A 14,064-nucleotide genomic window follows, 5' to 3' on the forward strand; every position below is an offset into this window, starting at 1 on the left:
CACTCTGCTTCGTCTTTGTCGTCCTTTAAGGTGAAATGATCCCACACAGCTGACATTTTTACCGATAAAGTCTCTCGGTAAATTGGGAGACGGTAATGTAATTTGTTGAAAGTGTGCCGTAAAATGCGGACCGGATTTTACGGAAACCAAAGCAAAAACTGGAATGGATTATGTAAATCGGTGCGGACTTTCAAAAAAACTGAATCGGAAGTCTGGATCGGAATTTTTCCGTGTCGGCCCATCCGATACCAATGTGCATTTTTTTGCCCATATCGGCGTTCGATCCGGTCCAAATATCGGATCGGGACATCTCTAATATTTATTAATCAAAATGTCTGTGATTTTTATTTTAGAATCATTAATTGATGCCTAATATTTTGTTTAAAAATAAAAATAAAAAAAAAAAGACTTTAAAAAATTTGTCTAAAAAAATTTTTTTTTTTAAAGTCTGTAAAAAAGTCACGGATATCTACCTCATAACTATTGATTAATTGTATTTTTTTATTACTGTCGCATTTTCCCCGATATGTTAGATGATAAATAATCGATCCAAACAAAGACAAATTACAAAAAAAAACCTTTAAAAGGGTAAATAAATGAAAAAGAACATCTCGACCACTTCTTGATGTCTGCGATTTCTGCATCACTACCCTTTTTATATTACCATGTTTCACCCTTAAAATCCCCAAAAAATCCAGCTGTGGCCATTCACAGCTGTATCTTGACACTCGGTGATACATGCTAGATGGAGTTTTTGGACTGAAACAAGGTAAGTACGCGATAATATCTCGTTAAGTCATGGCGTCTGTAATTCTGCTCTCGCGTGCTTTCACCTCCAGATAGGGTGTGGCTGTTTAATTTTTTTTTGTAATGCCCTCCTGTTCAAAATTTTTCTTCCCCCAGAAAATAGAGATTTTAAGCTTTCCAATGATGTATCACACATGCATATCGGACAATTTTGAAAGTTGGCCAAATTGGGGGTCTCAGAGCGGAACTTCAAGTCACCTGAGTGTTTTCCGCCATGTTTTTTTCCTCTTTGTTGGGCATTTTATGGCTGGTGCGACTTATACTCAGGTGCGCTTACCGTCCGAAAAATATGGTATTCTAAATATTGGTACAGTAAAAATGAATAGTGTGATAATCAGAATTTATTCAGAACTGAGGATTTGCAGAACCACAAAAATGAGAAATGTAACCTATAACCAGATCAAAGTTCACATTTGGGACATTTAATTCATTTTTCTAAATATCGGTCCAGTAAAAATGCAGTTTTGAGTGTGTGAGCAGTCAGAGAGTTCCACTACTAAAATTCACCAACCTTAGCTAGAACTTATTCAAAATTGTTGATTTACAGTAGCACAAAAGTGAGAACTGTAACCTGATCAAAGATCACAGTATATAAGGACACACCTAGTAGTTAATGATCTAATACATTCTTTTCAATAGGTTCATCAAACCAGCTACTCAGTCCAGAATGCTGGAAAGTGACAATGCGAGCGCTCGGCTGCTCATCGACTTCCCGCAGCAGCAAGAACAAATGCGAACAAGGGCAAAGCTCCGACGTCCCTGCTCGCAGAACTGGGTCTCCCTACAGATCACAAATCACCCTCTCACCTCAGCAGGTGACAAGCTAAATCATTATATATTTCAACCAATGAATGAAATGGGAAAAAAAATGGAAATAGCCTGTTCAGTTATTCTTGATGTAATTGACAATGTTAGACATGTTTGCACCCTTAAAAGAATGTGACTTAAAACCTACCATTATCTCATGTTGGTTGTTATGTATTGCTAACAGGTGGATGAAACGATAGACTGGCTCAGTGATTACTTCCTACGCAGTCGCCTCAGCAAACCTGACTTGCGTAGTTTTGGCCTCTACTCTGCCTGGTCTCCTTACATTAGTGAGGTTGTTACTTTCTGCGACTATTTGGTTAACTGTCTAAGCAGCGTGTCAATTAGCAGCTGCGCCAGAGATTCTGTAGGCAGCAAGAGAATAATGAAAGGTAAATCACATGACATTTAACATAATTGTTTGTGCGTCTGCTCTTTTGTTATCATAATATGAGTCTGAACTTCTCGCAGCTCTTCACGAACTACACAATAAGATTGTGAAGTTGTTTAAGCCGTGGATCTTTCCTCTGAACACTGAAGATGGAAGGTACGTTGGTCTTCTAGCAATGTTTTCGCTAAGTTGTACTTAACCGTTTATAGGACAAGGGACTGTTTTTGGTAACAAAAAAACTAACCACATGGCATTTACAATTAGACGTCACATTTTGGGTCATATACAATTTACAAATTTTATTAAAACAAAAACATTTGGAGGGGTTTTAATATAAAATTTCAATAACTTTTACTAACGTTTATCTTTTAAGAACTACAAGTCTTTCTATCCATAAACGCTTTAACAAAATGTTAATGTTAATGCAATCTTGTTGATTTATTGTTATAACAAACAAATACAGTACTTATGTACAGTATGTTGAATGTATATATCCGTCTTGTGCCTTATCTTTCCATTCCAACAATAATTTACAGAAAAATATGGCATACTTTATAGATGGTTTGAATTGCGATTAATTACGATTAATTAATTTTTAAACTGTGATTAACTTGATTAAAAATTTTAATCGTTTGACAGCCCTAGTTTTATTTTGTGTAATCAACACCATCAACACTGTTTTTGTCACAGTAATCTCAAGTGTTACCCTTGGTTGGAGACCGATGCGAGTGTCGCAGGGTGCCTGGTCGCTCTTTATGCTCAACACGTTGACAAACTGCATCAGATATTCAAAGGTAGCGTCCAAGCCATTGTTTTTCTGTTGTTTGCTTTACAATATATACATTTGTCGTGTGGGTGCATGTGCACGAACATACATTCCAGACCGCCTACTTCCTGGCCAAAGAGGTGCACTGTGGCTTACTGTGATGCTGTACTGTGAAAACTGCACTTCTCCACGGACTCCAGAGTACCTGTTATACCTGTACCACTCTCACCTGCGCAACCTGCCGTGGAGATACCTGCATCCCGACACACTGCTCATGGAGCAGCTCTTCAATGTGAGACCCCAAACGTCCGTTTAAAAACTCGGCTATAATTAGAAACCTGCATTGTTCGTCTTAAAATGCACTCCTTGATTGTTTTGTTTTTTTGTCTCTCATACTGATCATATTTCTTTCATCTTTCAAGCACACTCGTGACTCATCACGAGTTATTTTTGGTACTGTATATGCTTGCACTCTAATGATACATTGCCAGGGTTTATGTTCAATGTACACTCATCTGTGGGTGAAAAATCGTTATTTTTTTTCCTAGTCAGTTTTATCTTCTCATTTATCAATGTACATACAGGTAGAGAGAGGAAGTCCCAAAAGCTGCTTCCTCTTTATGGGGGAGATTTTATGTGAAGTAAACTGGATCAGTGTCCTAAGTGACCACTTAAACCCACCTCCAGAACTGGTAACTGGCCCACTTCAGTCTAATTTGGAGCAACAGAAGGAAGATTCGCATACCATGCTGGTGTATCTGTTATACATGCTCGTTTTTCTGGCAAAAGAGGAGCAGCTCCTCAGCCAACAGGTGACTCCCCAAAACATTTTAGAATTTAGTGTGTCTGGCATACAAAAGAAACTAACATTTCTTCTCCTTCTTCCAGGACTCCCCACTTCTCAGTCTGCTGATCCAATGCACATCACTGCCTTGGCACCAGTTAGATCTGTCATCCTACCAAGGGGTCATGGCATATGTCAGCACTCACTACACTCCATCTCTGCTGCTTAGCACTGATTCTGCAACTCACTTGTTGCTTAAGTCACTACGTAGTGCTGCTGGACTCCACCCCCGCCCGTTTGAAGCTGCTCACATGGTAAATTACATTTTAGTTTAATGTCCATATAGCTGTAGTACATTGAAATGGAAAACTTATTTTTAAAAAGGGATCAACAGACAGAAAGACTTGTAGTTCTTAAAATATGAACGTTATTATGAGTTAATATAATTTGATATTGAAACCTCTCGTGATGTGTTCCTTTTCATACAATTTGTAAAATTAGTTTAACTAATAGGTCACCATTGTTGGTGACGTCACATGGTTACACTGCCGGGCTTCCAGAGTATGACTCTAGCAACATCAACATGTAATCTGTTCAACCCTTTCAATTTGCGGGCTCGCAGTGATGACGTAATTGGGATCTTTGCAAATGTGTAGCGTGTTCAACAATTGCTTATTGCTGCCTAAACTCGCAAGTAAAATGCCGCGATGTGTTGCTTTTGAATGCAATTTCCAGTCAAATGGAAACAAGGGGAGTGAAGTGAGTGGTCAAGGTGGAGTTATTATTTTTAGTGAATAAATGTGCATAAGTGGAAGCTTCTCCCCCTTTTTGGTACCTGTATGCACGTATCCTACCCACCACGCGTTACAACTTGCGCCCGAGCATTTTTCCTGGATCCTCAGTCAAGTAAGGGATCCGTCTATTTTCTGGATCCGACGGTCCCACTGCGTCTGCAATATTGGTTTCGGATCTGTCCATTTTTGTCATTCGTCGGTCCCACAGCGGCTTTTCGGATCAGTCTATTTTGTGACTGAGGCTAGAGGCCACCTGACGTAAACAGAGATTTTTCTAGTGAAAATCCTTGTGAATAAATGCTTAAATCCCTGAAATCTTCATAGATATGAACATAAAACAGTCTTGTTTCTTGGTTAAAAGCAAATCAAAAGTGCATTTGGTGTTTATTTTACGTGAATATGTCGAAGTACAATGATACTATTTTAGTGACTGAGGCTAGCGGCCGCCTGACATAAACAGAGCTTTTCTGGTGAAATTTCTTGTGAATAAATGCTTAAATCCCCAAATTCGTCATAAGTATGGACGTAAAACAGTCTTGATTCTTAGTTAAAAGCAAAAAAAAAAAAAAAATTGCTGTTAGCATTTATTTTAAGTAAATATGTCAAAGTACAATGCTACTCTGTTAGCGAATGAGGCTAGCAGCCGCCAGATGTGAACAGAGCTTTTCTAGCGAAAATTCTTGTGAATAAATGCCTAAATCCCCAAATTCTTCATAGATATGATTGTAAAACAATCTCGATTCTGGGTTAAAAGCAAAAAAAAGACTTGCAGTTAGCGTTTATTTTACGTCAGTATGGCGAACTATGATGCCAATGCAGTAGCGGCTGATTTCTCCCATTGATTTTTGTCACAACGTTTAAAAACGCATGCATGGTACAAAAGATATAATAATTACCTTGAATCCTCGAACAAATCACTCCTGGGACAATCCTTCCTTTTTGTATGCGGTACAGCTTTCGTACTTCTTCCGAAATCCAAGCTTAAATCAGGCTTGAACATGAGCGTGTGCTGTCTTCGAATCACTATTACTAAATTAAGCTCAGCCCCCTATGTTAAGGCGTGACGCAAAGAATGACGAAGTGTCAGGTCAGTAGAGTTTTGAAGTCTATGGACGATAATTATTGTTTTATCGCCCAGGATTAGTTTCTCCGTTATTATTTCCTTCCCTATTTGAGTGTATTATACTTTGTATAAGGCGGAAAACACTCAAGTGATTTGATGTTCCGCTCTGAGACCCCCAATTTTGCGAACTTCCAAAATTGTCCAATATGCATGTGTGATACATCATTGGAAAGCTTAAAATCTTCGATTTTCTGGGGGAAGAAAAATTTTGAACAGGTGGGCATTTTTTTTTAGAAATTTTTTTTTTTAAACAGCAAAACCCTAACTGGAGGCGAGAGGACGCGAGAGCAGAATTAAAGACGCCACAATTTTAACGAGATATTATCGCGTACTTACCTTGTTTCGATCCAAAAATTCATGTAGCATGTATCACCGAGTGTCAAGATACAGCTGTGAATGGCCACAGCCGGATTTTGGGGGATTTTATGGGTGAAACATGGTAATATAACAAGGGTCGCAATGCAGAAATCGCAGACAACAAGGAGTGGTCGAGATTTTCTTTTTCATATATTTACCATTTTAAACGTTATTTTTCAATTTTTCTTTATTTGGATTGAATATTTATCATCTAAAATAATGGGGAAAATGCGACATTAATGAAAAAAATACAATTAAGCGATAGTTATGAGGTAGATATCAGTGACTTTTTTACAGACGCCATTTTTTTTCATTGTGACATAAATTGTTTAAAAGTTTAAAATATGCGAGTGAATAATTTTTTAAGTCGTTTTTTTTTTTTTTTTTTTTTTAACTAAATATTAGACATGAATTAATGATTCTGAGCTCAAAATGACAGACATTTCGAATAATAAATACGGTTACTTACCTTCTTTTTATGGCTAGGTTGAAACAAAAGCAGTTGCGCGACATCTGTAAACGGAGGTTTCCAGGGTAAAACGGACAAATTAAAAATACTTTGGAGGCTTCATGCGCCATGAATCTGTGATGGCACCATATAGACATATTGTTCTATCAAACACAACAGTTGTTTTCTCTTAAAATACAGCAGTTTCTTTTAAAGACGAGTGCAAGAGCAGAAACTGCTTTTTCAGCCTTGTCTGTGTTTTCCGCCATAAGAAGTTGTGTTTTGCATGGCAGGAGGAGACGCTGAAGGCAGCTGCGTACGTATCCTGGGCTGTGCAGTGTTTAGTGACTTTGGAACAAGCGGGCAGCATCAGCGTGAGCATCCTGGAGACACAACTGGAAGCACTGTTGGAGAGCATCGTCTTTTTCAGCCCACCAGGTGAGCTGGTATTCTCCCACAAACGTCTTGGTTAGCCAAGTGTTGGGTCACCATATGCTTCGCCACGTTTCCTTCATAGAGACGGGACTGGAGCAGAGGCACATGGCCTTTTGCAGCCTTTTTAGCAGCGCGCTGGCCGCGCTCAACGGAGTCAGCGTCTCTACAGGCGAGGCCCTCGCGGTTCGTGTCATCGCCTGGCTGGACAGGAAAGGGAGGGGCTTTCCCATTCTGCCTCTGCTCACTGCTTGCTCCCGCTGTCTGGCCTCGGTGAGCCACATGACTCGCATCATGGAGGCGTGCATCACAGCGCACTTTAAACACGGTGAGCAAGCTTGCACTTTCCACTCATTTGTTTGGATTGTACTGCCGGTTTTCTGTTTGAGATTAATATAACACCTTTCGTTGTTCAGCTGAGGAGGAGTTTGTTGGCTGGGGTCCCGTGTTGGCATCACTGCAAGTGCCCGAGCTCACAGCGGAAGACTTCCTGTCTGAGAGCCAATCAGGAGGCAGCTTCCTGACACTTTACGCCATCATCCTCCAACGCCTTAATTCTGAACACACAGGAGCCAATGAGAGGAGGACCCTGGCTCTAATCAACACATGGACCAATCAGGTGTTCCCCAGGTTTGTGATTTTCACTGTCAAACAGGTTTGGAAGGGCTGACGGTGAATGATCACTGATCAATGGCAGCACGGTGTGCAATTCACGAGGAATTCCTCAGATTTTTTTTTGCTCATTTCAGCTCAAAGTCTATCCCAATTTTTGTATTATTCAACATAATACATTGTTGTGTGTCTCTAGCGGACCAGGCAATGAAGCTAAGCTGTTTCTTTGGTGGCACAAAGCACTGAATCTCTCCGTTGAACAGCTGCAGCCTCAAGCGAGTCTCAGTGAATTATCAGGGGTGGTCTCCGGTCTGTTGAGATTTCAAAGCAGGCTACTTCAGCTGGGAGAAGAAAGACTTAACTCTGGACTACTTGGGGCCATCGGTCTTGGGAAGAAGTCCCCCGTTTCGAACAAGTAAGTCGTAGTTAGGGCTTTCCTTCAGGAGGACATTATGGTTGCCAACTAGTGCTGCCGTGACGAATTGAATAATCAACAACTACCATTAATTTTCGGAAAATTAGGCGCCACCCACCAAATTTAACACGAAAACGGCATTTGTTCATAGATAAGCCGCACTGGTAAAGGCGTGCGAAATTTCCGATTCTTAGATTATTCGCGATTCGGCTTGAGCTTGAATCAGTTAGCATACAGTAGTAGTACAGCTGTCGCCTCTGGATGCTTCACAAGCAACAATTGTGCGTAGTCTCCTCTGTCACTCGGCCGCTCTGTGTGTGCGGTGGGCGGATCCGTACATGCACTCGCTTCTGGCTCTCGACTCCTGTGTCAAAATAAAAGCATGCATCACAAAACAAAAGTCAACATTTAAAAATAAATAAATGAATAAACGACAAGACACGTGCGTCGTAAAGTTGAAATTACGTATGTTGGGTCCATCGTAACCTGGGGGCTACCTGTACAATACTTTTGGACTTTTTGGATAGTTGTTTTGAGATTAAGGGGTACAGAATGCTCGTATTAAATGTATCTGTAATGTATTTGATTCTAGCATTTCTGGACCTCATTGCAGTAAAAACTTGTTTGAAATCTTGTGTTCAAGCTCACCATAGTTATATTTGTTTTACCAGGAGAACTACATGTAATGCTTAATGTACCATTTTGATACAAATTAGAGAACATATATGCAAATTATTATTTATTTTTTTGAATGTTTTTTTTATATTATGTTTAAGGATCACATAAATCTTTCATTATTTCTTTATTTACTTTTTATTTTGGTTGTTAAAAACAAAAAACTGAGAAATACTGTATTGGCCCGAATATAAGACGGTGTTTTTTGCACTGAAATAAGACTGAAAAAGTGGGGGTCGTCTTATATTCACGGTTTAGACATTATACCCATTCACGACGCTAGATGACGCCAGATATCATCGAAGCGATGTTCTGTCATGACAGATCTCAGCTACTCTAAAGTATAACCAGTTTGCATCATTTTATTGCAATGTTTTTCCTTATTCAGATTTGTTTCAAGATTACAGTTACAGTTCGACCTCACTTTGATGGTTATTGCAATTATTGCAATTTTGTTGTTTTATCACAATCGATTGGTTTATTCACATTTCAAAAACCAGAAGCCATTCATTTACGGATGTGATTGCACTTTAGTTTACATATTTAAAGGTTCAGATATTAAGATTTGAATGAGGCAAAATAACTTGCTTTTTCTCTCAAATATATTGTTACAATCATTTGTTTCAGATGAACTGTAATCATTTTCTGTTCAAAAATGAATTTGGTGTTCAAAAAGTCTTTTTGCAAACTTGAGTCTTAAAAAAGATGGGGTCGTCTTATAATCAGGGCCGTCTTATATTTCGGGCCAATACGGTATTCTGTTTTTTATATTTAAATTGTATCGTTTTTTTTTTTTTTTTTTCCGATTAGACAATGTTCTCTTTTTATTTCAAAAAATGTTTTTATTTTAACTTTTACAAAGGAAAAAAAAAATTACGTTCTGATTCGTTGAAAGATCAAGGGTTACAAAAATCTTTAAATTTTAATTTAGCGATTAACATGAAGTCGATGCAGGTGATTTATTTTCGCGGGCCACACATAATTATGTGACGGGCCAGATCTGGCCCCCGGACCTTGAGTTCAACACCTGTGAATTAAGCCCTCTAGTGGAATCCAACGTTTTTCACAGTGTGATAATGCGGCTCCTCTGGCATACTGTGCTGTCTCTCTAGATTCAGGGTGGTGGTTCGTAGCCTAGCAGCGTTTCTCTCCGTGCAAGTGGCATCAGAAAATGAGCTCCGACTCCAGCCCACCTCTGACTTGCAAGTCTCTGCAAAAGCACAGCAAGTAGGCATTTCGTGCAAAATTCTTTTTCAAGTCTTCAATCATCTGTAATGTAATATTTTCTTTTTTCAGACGTTGAGTCTGCTTGAAGCCATGACTAGCAATAAGCAGTACGCTGAATTGGAAGACTCGCTGAAAAAAGCCCTCCAGTTCATCCGCTATCCGGGTCACTGTTTGAAAGATGGACCTCGACTGCTGGCCCTGCTGACAAACTTGCTCTACCCAGACCTCAGATACCTTCAAATTATACATTGATCTTCACTCAAAAGCGGCCTGATAGGATGAAAACTCAAAACTATTATTAAATGGCCTTTGTTGAGCCACTGTCCATTTATCCAAAAACCCATCCTAGTCGCGTTTCTTCTTGCACTTTCTTCGTCTTATTATCAAGCCTTTTCGCTTTTTTAACAACTCATCTGTTGATCATCACTGCCTATTTATTGAAGCAGAATTTTGAATCAAAACTGCAGTACAGACAGTACCGACAGGAAATGGAACAAGATAAGACAAAAGGAGGAAGCTGAAAGGACATACCGAACAAAAAGCCTTTAGGAATATTGTGGAGAACGTCTACAAAAGTGAGCCTTGGTGCTTTTCACACAAAACATTAATGCCTTTCTGCGAATCAGTATTCAGTATATTCATGTTGTACCATAAGTGCTTTCTACCAAGAAATGTTAAGGGTGACACTGAAAAGTACACATATTGTCTAAGAGAAGTAATAATAACTAGAAACTAATTTCTGGAGAAATTACGATGGGGTTTTGCTGTGGTAGATACAGATCTATCAGGTCACTTCCTGTTTATTTGGGGATTAAGGGACACGTCCTGTTGATATCAGGTCACTTCCTATTGATTTGGGGACCTTTCGGGGACACATCCTGTTAATATCATATTTTCTGTTTATTGGGGGACATTTCGGGGACACGTCCTGTTGCATGGCTGTCAATGGCATGGACTTACGCGGGTGCCAATTGAATGTTAGTGGTTTGTAATGGTAAGTTTTGGGTTAAAAATCATAACACAGGTTTTTCTGCCATTGAAAATGAATGGGAAATTTGGACGTACATGGCCGTCAATGGCATGGACGTGCATGGCTGTCAATGGAATAGACGTACACGGGCGTCAATGAAATGGACGTACATGGCTGACAATGGTATCAACTTACTTGGCACCAATTGAATGTCAATGTGCTGTCATGGTCAATGGTCTAATAATAAAGTATGAATTAAGTTAGAATATTGTAAACCACGAATATAGTATATCTGCATGAATACATGCAGAAAAATACAATGGGTTGTAATGGTAAGTTTTTGGTTATAAATCACAACCACACAGGTTTTTTGCCAATGAAAATATATGGGAAACTTGGACGTGCACGGCCGCCAATGGAATGGACGTGCATGGCTATCAGCTTAGTTGGGCGCAAATTGAATGTCAATGGGTTGTCATGGTCAATGGTCTAATAATAAAGTATGAATAAACCAGGAATACAGTATTATGCATGCAGGAATAATTGCATACAATTTACACATAAAAAAACATCAGGACAGTAAGGGGCAAAAAGGTTGTATACAGAATTTGCCAGAAACTTAGACAATCCCCCCAAAATTGGTCAAAAACTGTCCCACTCATTTTTAATGAGATAGAATTGACAGTCATAGATGTCCAAATTTCCCATTCATTTTCAATGGAAGAAAACAGAGGTCCTTTTGATTTTTGACCCTCTACCATGACAGCCTATTGATATTCAACTGGCGCCCAAGTAAGTCGATGCCATTGACAGCAATGCACGTCCATGCCAATGACAGCCATGTACGTTTAAATTTGCCGTTCATTTTCAATGGCAGAAAAACCTGTGTTGTTGTTGTGATTTTTTTTTACCAAAAACCTACCATTACAACCCAGTGACATTCAATTGGCACCCATGTAAGTCCATGCCATTGAAGCCATGCAGCAGGACGTGTCCCCAAATCAACAGGAAGTGACCTGATAGATATGAATCCACCACAGCAAGGCCCCATCGTAATTTCTCTAGAAATCTTATTGGCAAAGAATGCTAAGATCATCAACCAGAAGTGATTTTTAACAAATATTTATGAATTGAATAAAGGTAGTAGATATCTAAAGAGGGTTTACGTGAGAATTTGGATTCAAAATTTACTTTTCTTGTGATACATACAATTTATTTAATCAGAAATAGAATCCAAAATGGTTTTACATTTACTTATAAATATACTTGTTTTCCTTTTCGGTGTCACTGCAATACTCCTTGGTAGCGGTTCTTTCTTTTTTTTGCCAAAGGCCTTGTTTTTCTTTGTTTGTTTTTTGTTTTTTGTTTGTTTTTTTAAATCTTGTGTTCCATAATTTTCGGACTGTAAGGCACACCTGACTATAAGCTCCCACCCCCAAATTTGACACAGAAACGGCATTTGTTCATAGATAAGCCGCACTGGACTATAAGCTGCAGCTGTCTTCACTGTATTATGGGATACAGTATTTACATTAAAAGATATTAGCCGGTAGCAATGTATTTGACAGTGGCAACATAAGACTGTCGTAGGTCCAAATGAACCACCATGAAGCTTTGAATCAATTGGCTGCAAAGCTTCATTGCTTCAAGAAGCTTCATTTGGCCATCACTGCCCCAGCAGGGCTCTGCGACTCTTATTTTGTCTACAGACACATACAAATATTGATACTCTTGCGCACACACACACACCCTCCCTCCCCTTCAGTCTGCCACTGCCTTTTTCTCACTATCACTGATTCCCCCCCTCCCTCCAGCCATGACTGGTAGTTCTTTTTTTTTTTTCGGACAAAAAATCCCAGCACGTGACCTGTGCGTCGTGTCATACCCATGCTATGTTGTATGATATATGTGTGTCTATTTGTAACTTGCTCTGTAATTTCTGAAGAAGACAGAGAAATGGCGGCGCGGAACAAAGTCTGCATCGGCCCGATGCTCACTCATCGACAGTCAACCTCTGCTGCCACCTGCTGTCAACACTTTTGTCATTCAACCTGCCTCCTAGAATGCATTGCATCGCTACCAATGTGAATAACAATTGAAATCATGTTCTGTGCTCATTATTTCTTCAGTTACTGTTCCAGTTCTTTCAATAATTGCTAGTTATGGTATTTGGTAACACTTTATTTGACCGTGGCGCCATAAGACTGTTTATAAGACAATCTTAATTGTGACATGACACTGTCATGAGAATTAATGAATGCTTATAACAGATGCCATTTAGTTAAGTTCAAGTTATCTCACTTTTGAATGGATGTAAAAGATCCGAGCTGGACATACAGTGGGGCAAATAAGTATTTAGTCAACCACTAATTGTGCAAGTTCTCCCACTTGAAAATATTAGAGAGGCCTGTAATTGTCAACATGGTTAAACCTCAACCATGCGAGACAGAATGTGTGGGGGGGGGGGGGAACAGAAAATCTCATTGTTTGATTTTTAAAGAATTTATTTGCAAATCATGGTGGAAAATAAGTATTTGGTCAATACCAAAAGTTCATCTCAATACTTTGTTATGTACCCTTTGTTGGCAATAACGGAGGCCAAACGTTTACTGTAACTCTTCACAAGCTTTTCACACACTGTTGCTGGTATTTTGGCCCATTCCTCCATGCAGATCTCCTCTAGAGCAGTGATGTTTTGGGGCTGTCGTTGGGCAACACGGACTTTTAACTTCATCCACAGATTTTCTATGGGGTTGAGATCTGGAGACTGGCTAGACCACTCCAGGACCTTGAAATGCTTCTTACGAAGCCACTCCTTTGTTGCCCTGGCTGTGTGTTTGGGATCATTGTCATGCTGAAAGACCCAACCACGTCTCATCTTCAATGCCCTTGCTGATGGAAGGAGATTTTCATTCAAAATCTCTCGATACATGGCCCATTCATTCTTTCCTTTACACAGATCAGTCGTCCTGGTCCCTTTGCAGAAACACAGCCCCAAAGCATGATGTTTCCACCCCCATGCTTCAAATGTGTATGGTTTTCTTCGGATGCAATTCAGTATTCTTTCTCCTCCAAACAAGAGAACCTGTGTTTCTACCAAAAAGTTCTATTTTGGTTTCAGCTGACCAAAACACATTCTCCCAGTCCTCTTCTGGATCATCCAAATGCTCTGTAGCGTACCGCAGACGAGCCTGGACGTGTACTTTCTTCAGCAGGGGGCACGTCTGGCAGTGCAGAATTTGAGTCCCTGGCGGCGCATTGTGTTACTGATAGTAGCCTTTGTTACTGTGGTCCCAGCTCTCTGTAGGTCATTCACTAGGTCCCCCCGTGTGGTTCTGGGATTTTTGCTCACCCTTCTTATCATTTTGACGCCACGGGGTGAAATCTTGCATGGAGCCCCAGATCAAGGGAGATTATCAGTGGTCTTGTGTGTCTTCCATTTTCTAATAATTGCTC

At 39.7% G+C, this 14,064-nt stretch overlaps 1 protein-coding gene across 1 annotated transcript in view; it reads left to right on the forward strand.

Annotated features, from left to right (window-relative positions):
- Positions 1-14,064, forward strand: part of epg5 (ectopic P-granules autophagy protein 5 homolog (C. elegans)) — a 62,320-nt gene that overhangs the window by 46,907 nt on the left and 1,349 nt on the right. Inside the window, exons 33-45 of the mRNA XM_057831982.1 lie at positions 1,447-1,622; positions 1,799-2,006; positions 2,086-2,161; positions 2,696-2,799; positions 2,888-3,063; positions 3,356-3,583; positions 3,660-3,869; positions 6,571-6,715; positions 6,795-7,037; positions 7,126-7,339; positions 7,518-7,736; positions 9,524-9,638; positions 9,708-14,064. The exon at positions 9,708-14,064 is cut by the window's right edge and continues 1,349 nt beyond it. Coding sequence (XP_057687965.1) covers positions 1,447-1,622; positions 1,799-2,006; positions 2,086-2,161; positions 2,696-2,799; positions 2,888-3,063; positions 3,356-3,583; positions 3,660-3,869; positions 6,571-6,715; positions 6,795-7,037; positions 7,126-7,339; positions 7,518-7,736; positions 9,524-9,638; positions 9,708-9,890 — 2,297 coding nt within the window. The 3' untranslated portion in view covers positions 9,891-14,064. The remainder of the gene's footprint in view (positions 1-1,446; positions 1,623-1,798; positions 2,007-2,085; positions 2,162-2,695; positions 2,800-2,887; positions 3,064-3,355; positions 3,584-3,659; positions 3,870-6,570; positions 6,716-6,794; positions 7,038-7,125; positions 7,340-7,517; positions 7,737-9,523; positions 9,639-9,707) is intronic.

This window comes from Corythoichthys intestinalis, chromosome 3, assembly GCF_030265065.1.
Source record: "Corythoichthys intestinalis isolate RoL2023-P3 chromosome 3, ASM3026506v1, whole genome shotgun sequence".
Classification (NCBI taxonomy): domain Eukaryota; kingdom Metazoa; phylum Chordata; class Actinopteri; order Syngnathiformes; family Syngnathidae; genus Corythoichthys; species Corythoichthys intestinalis.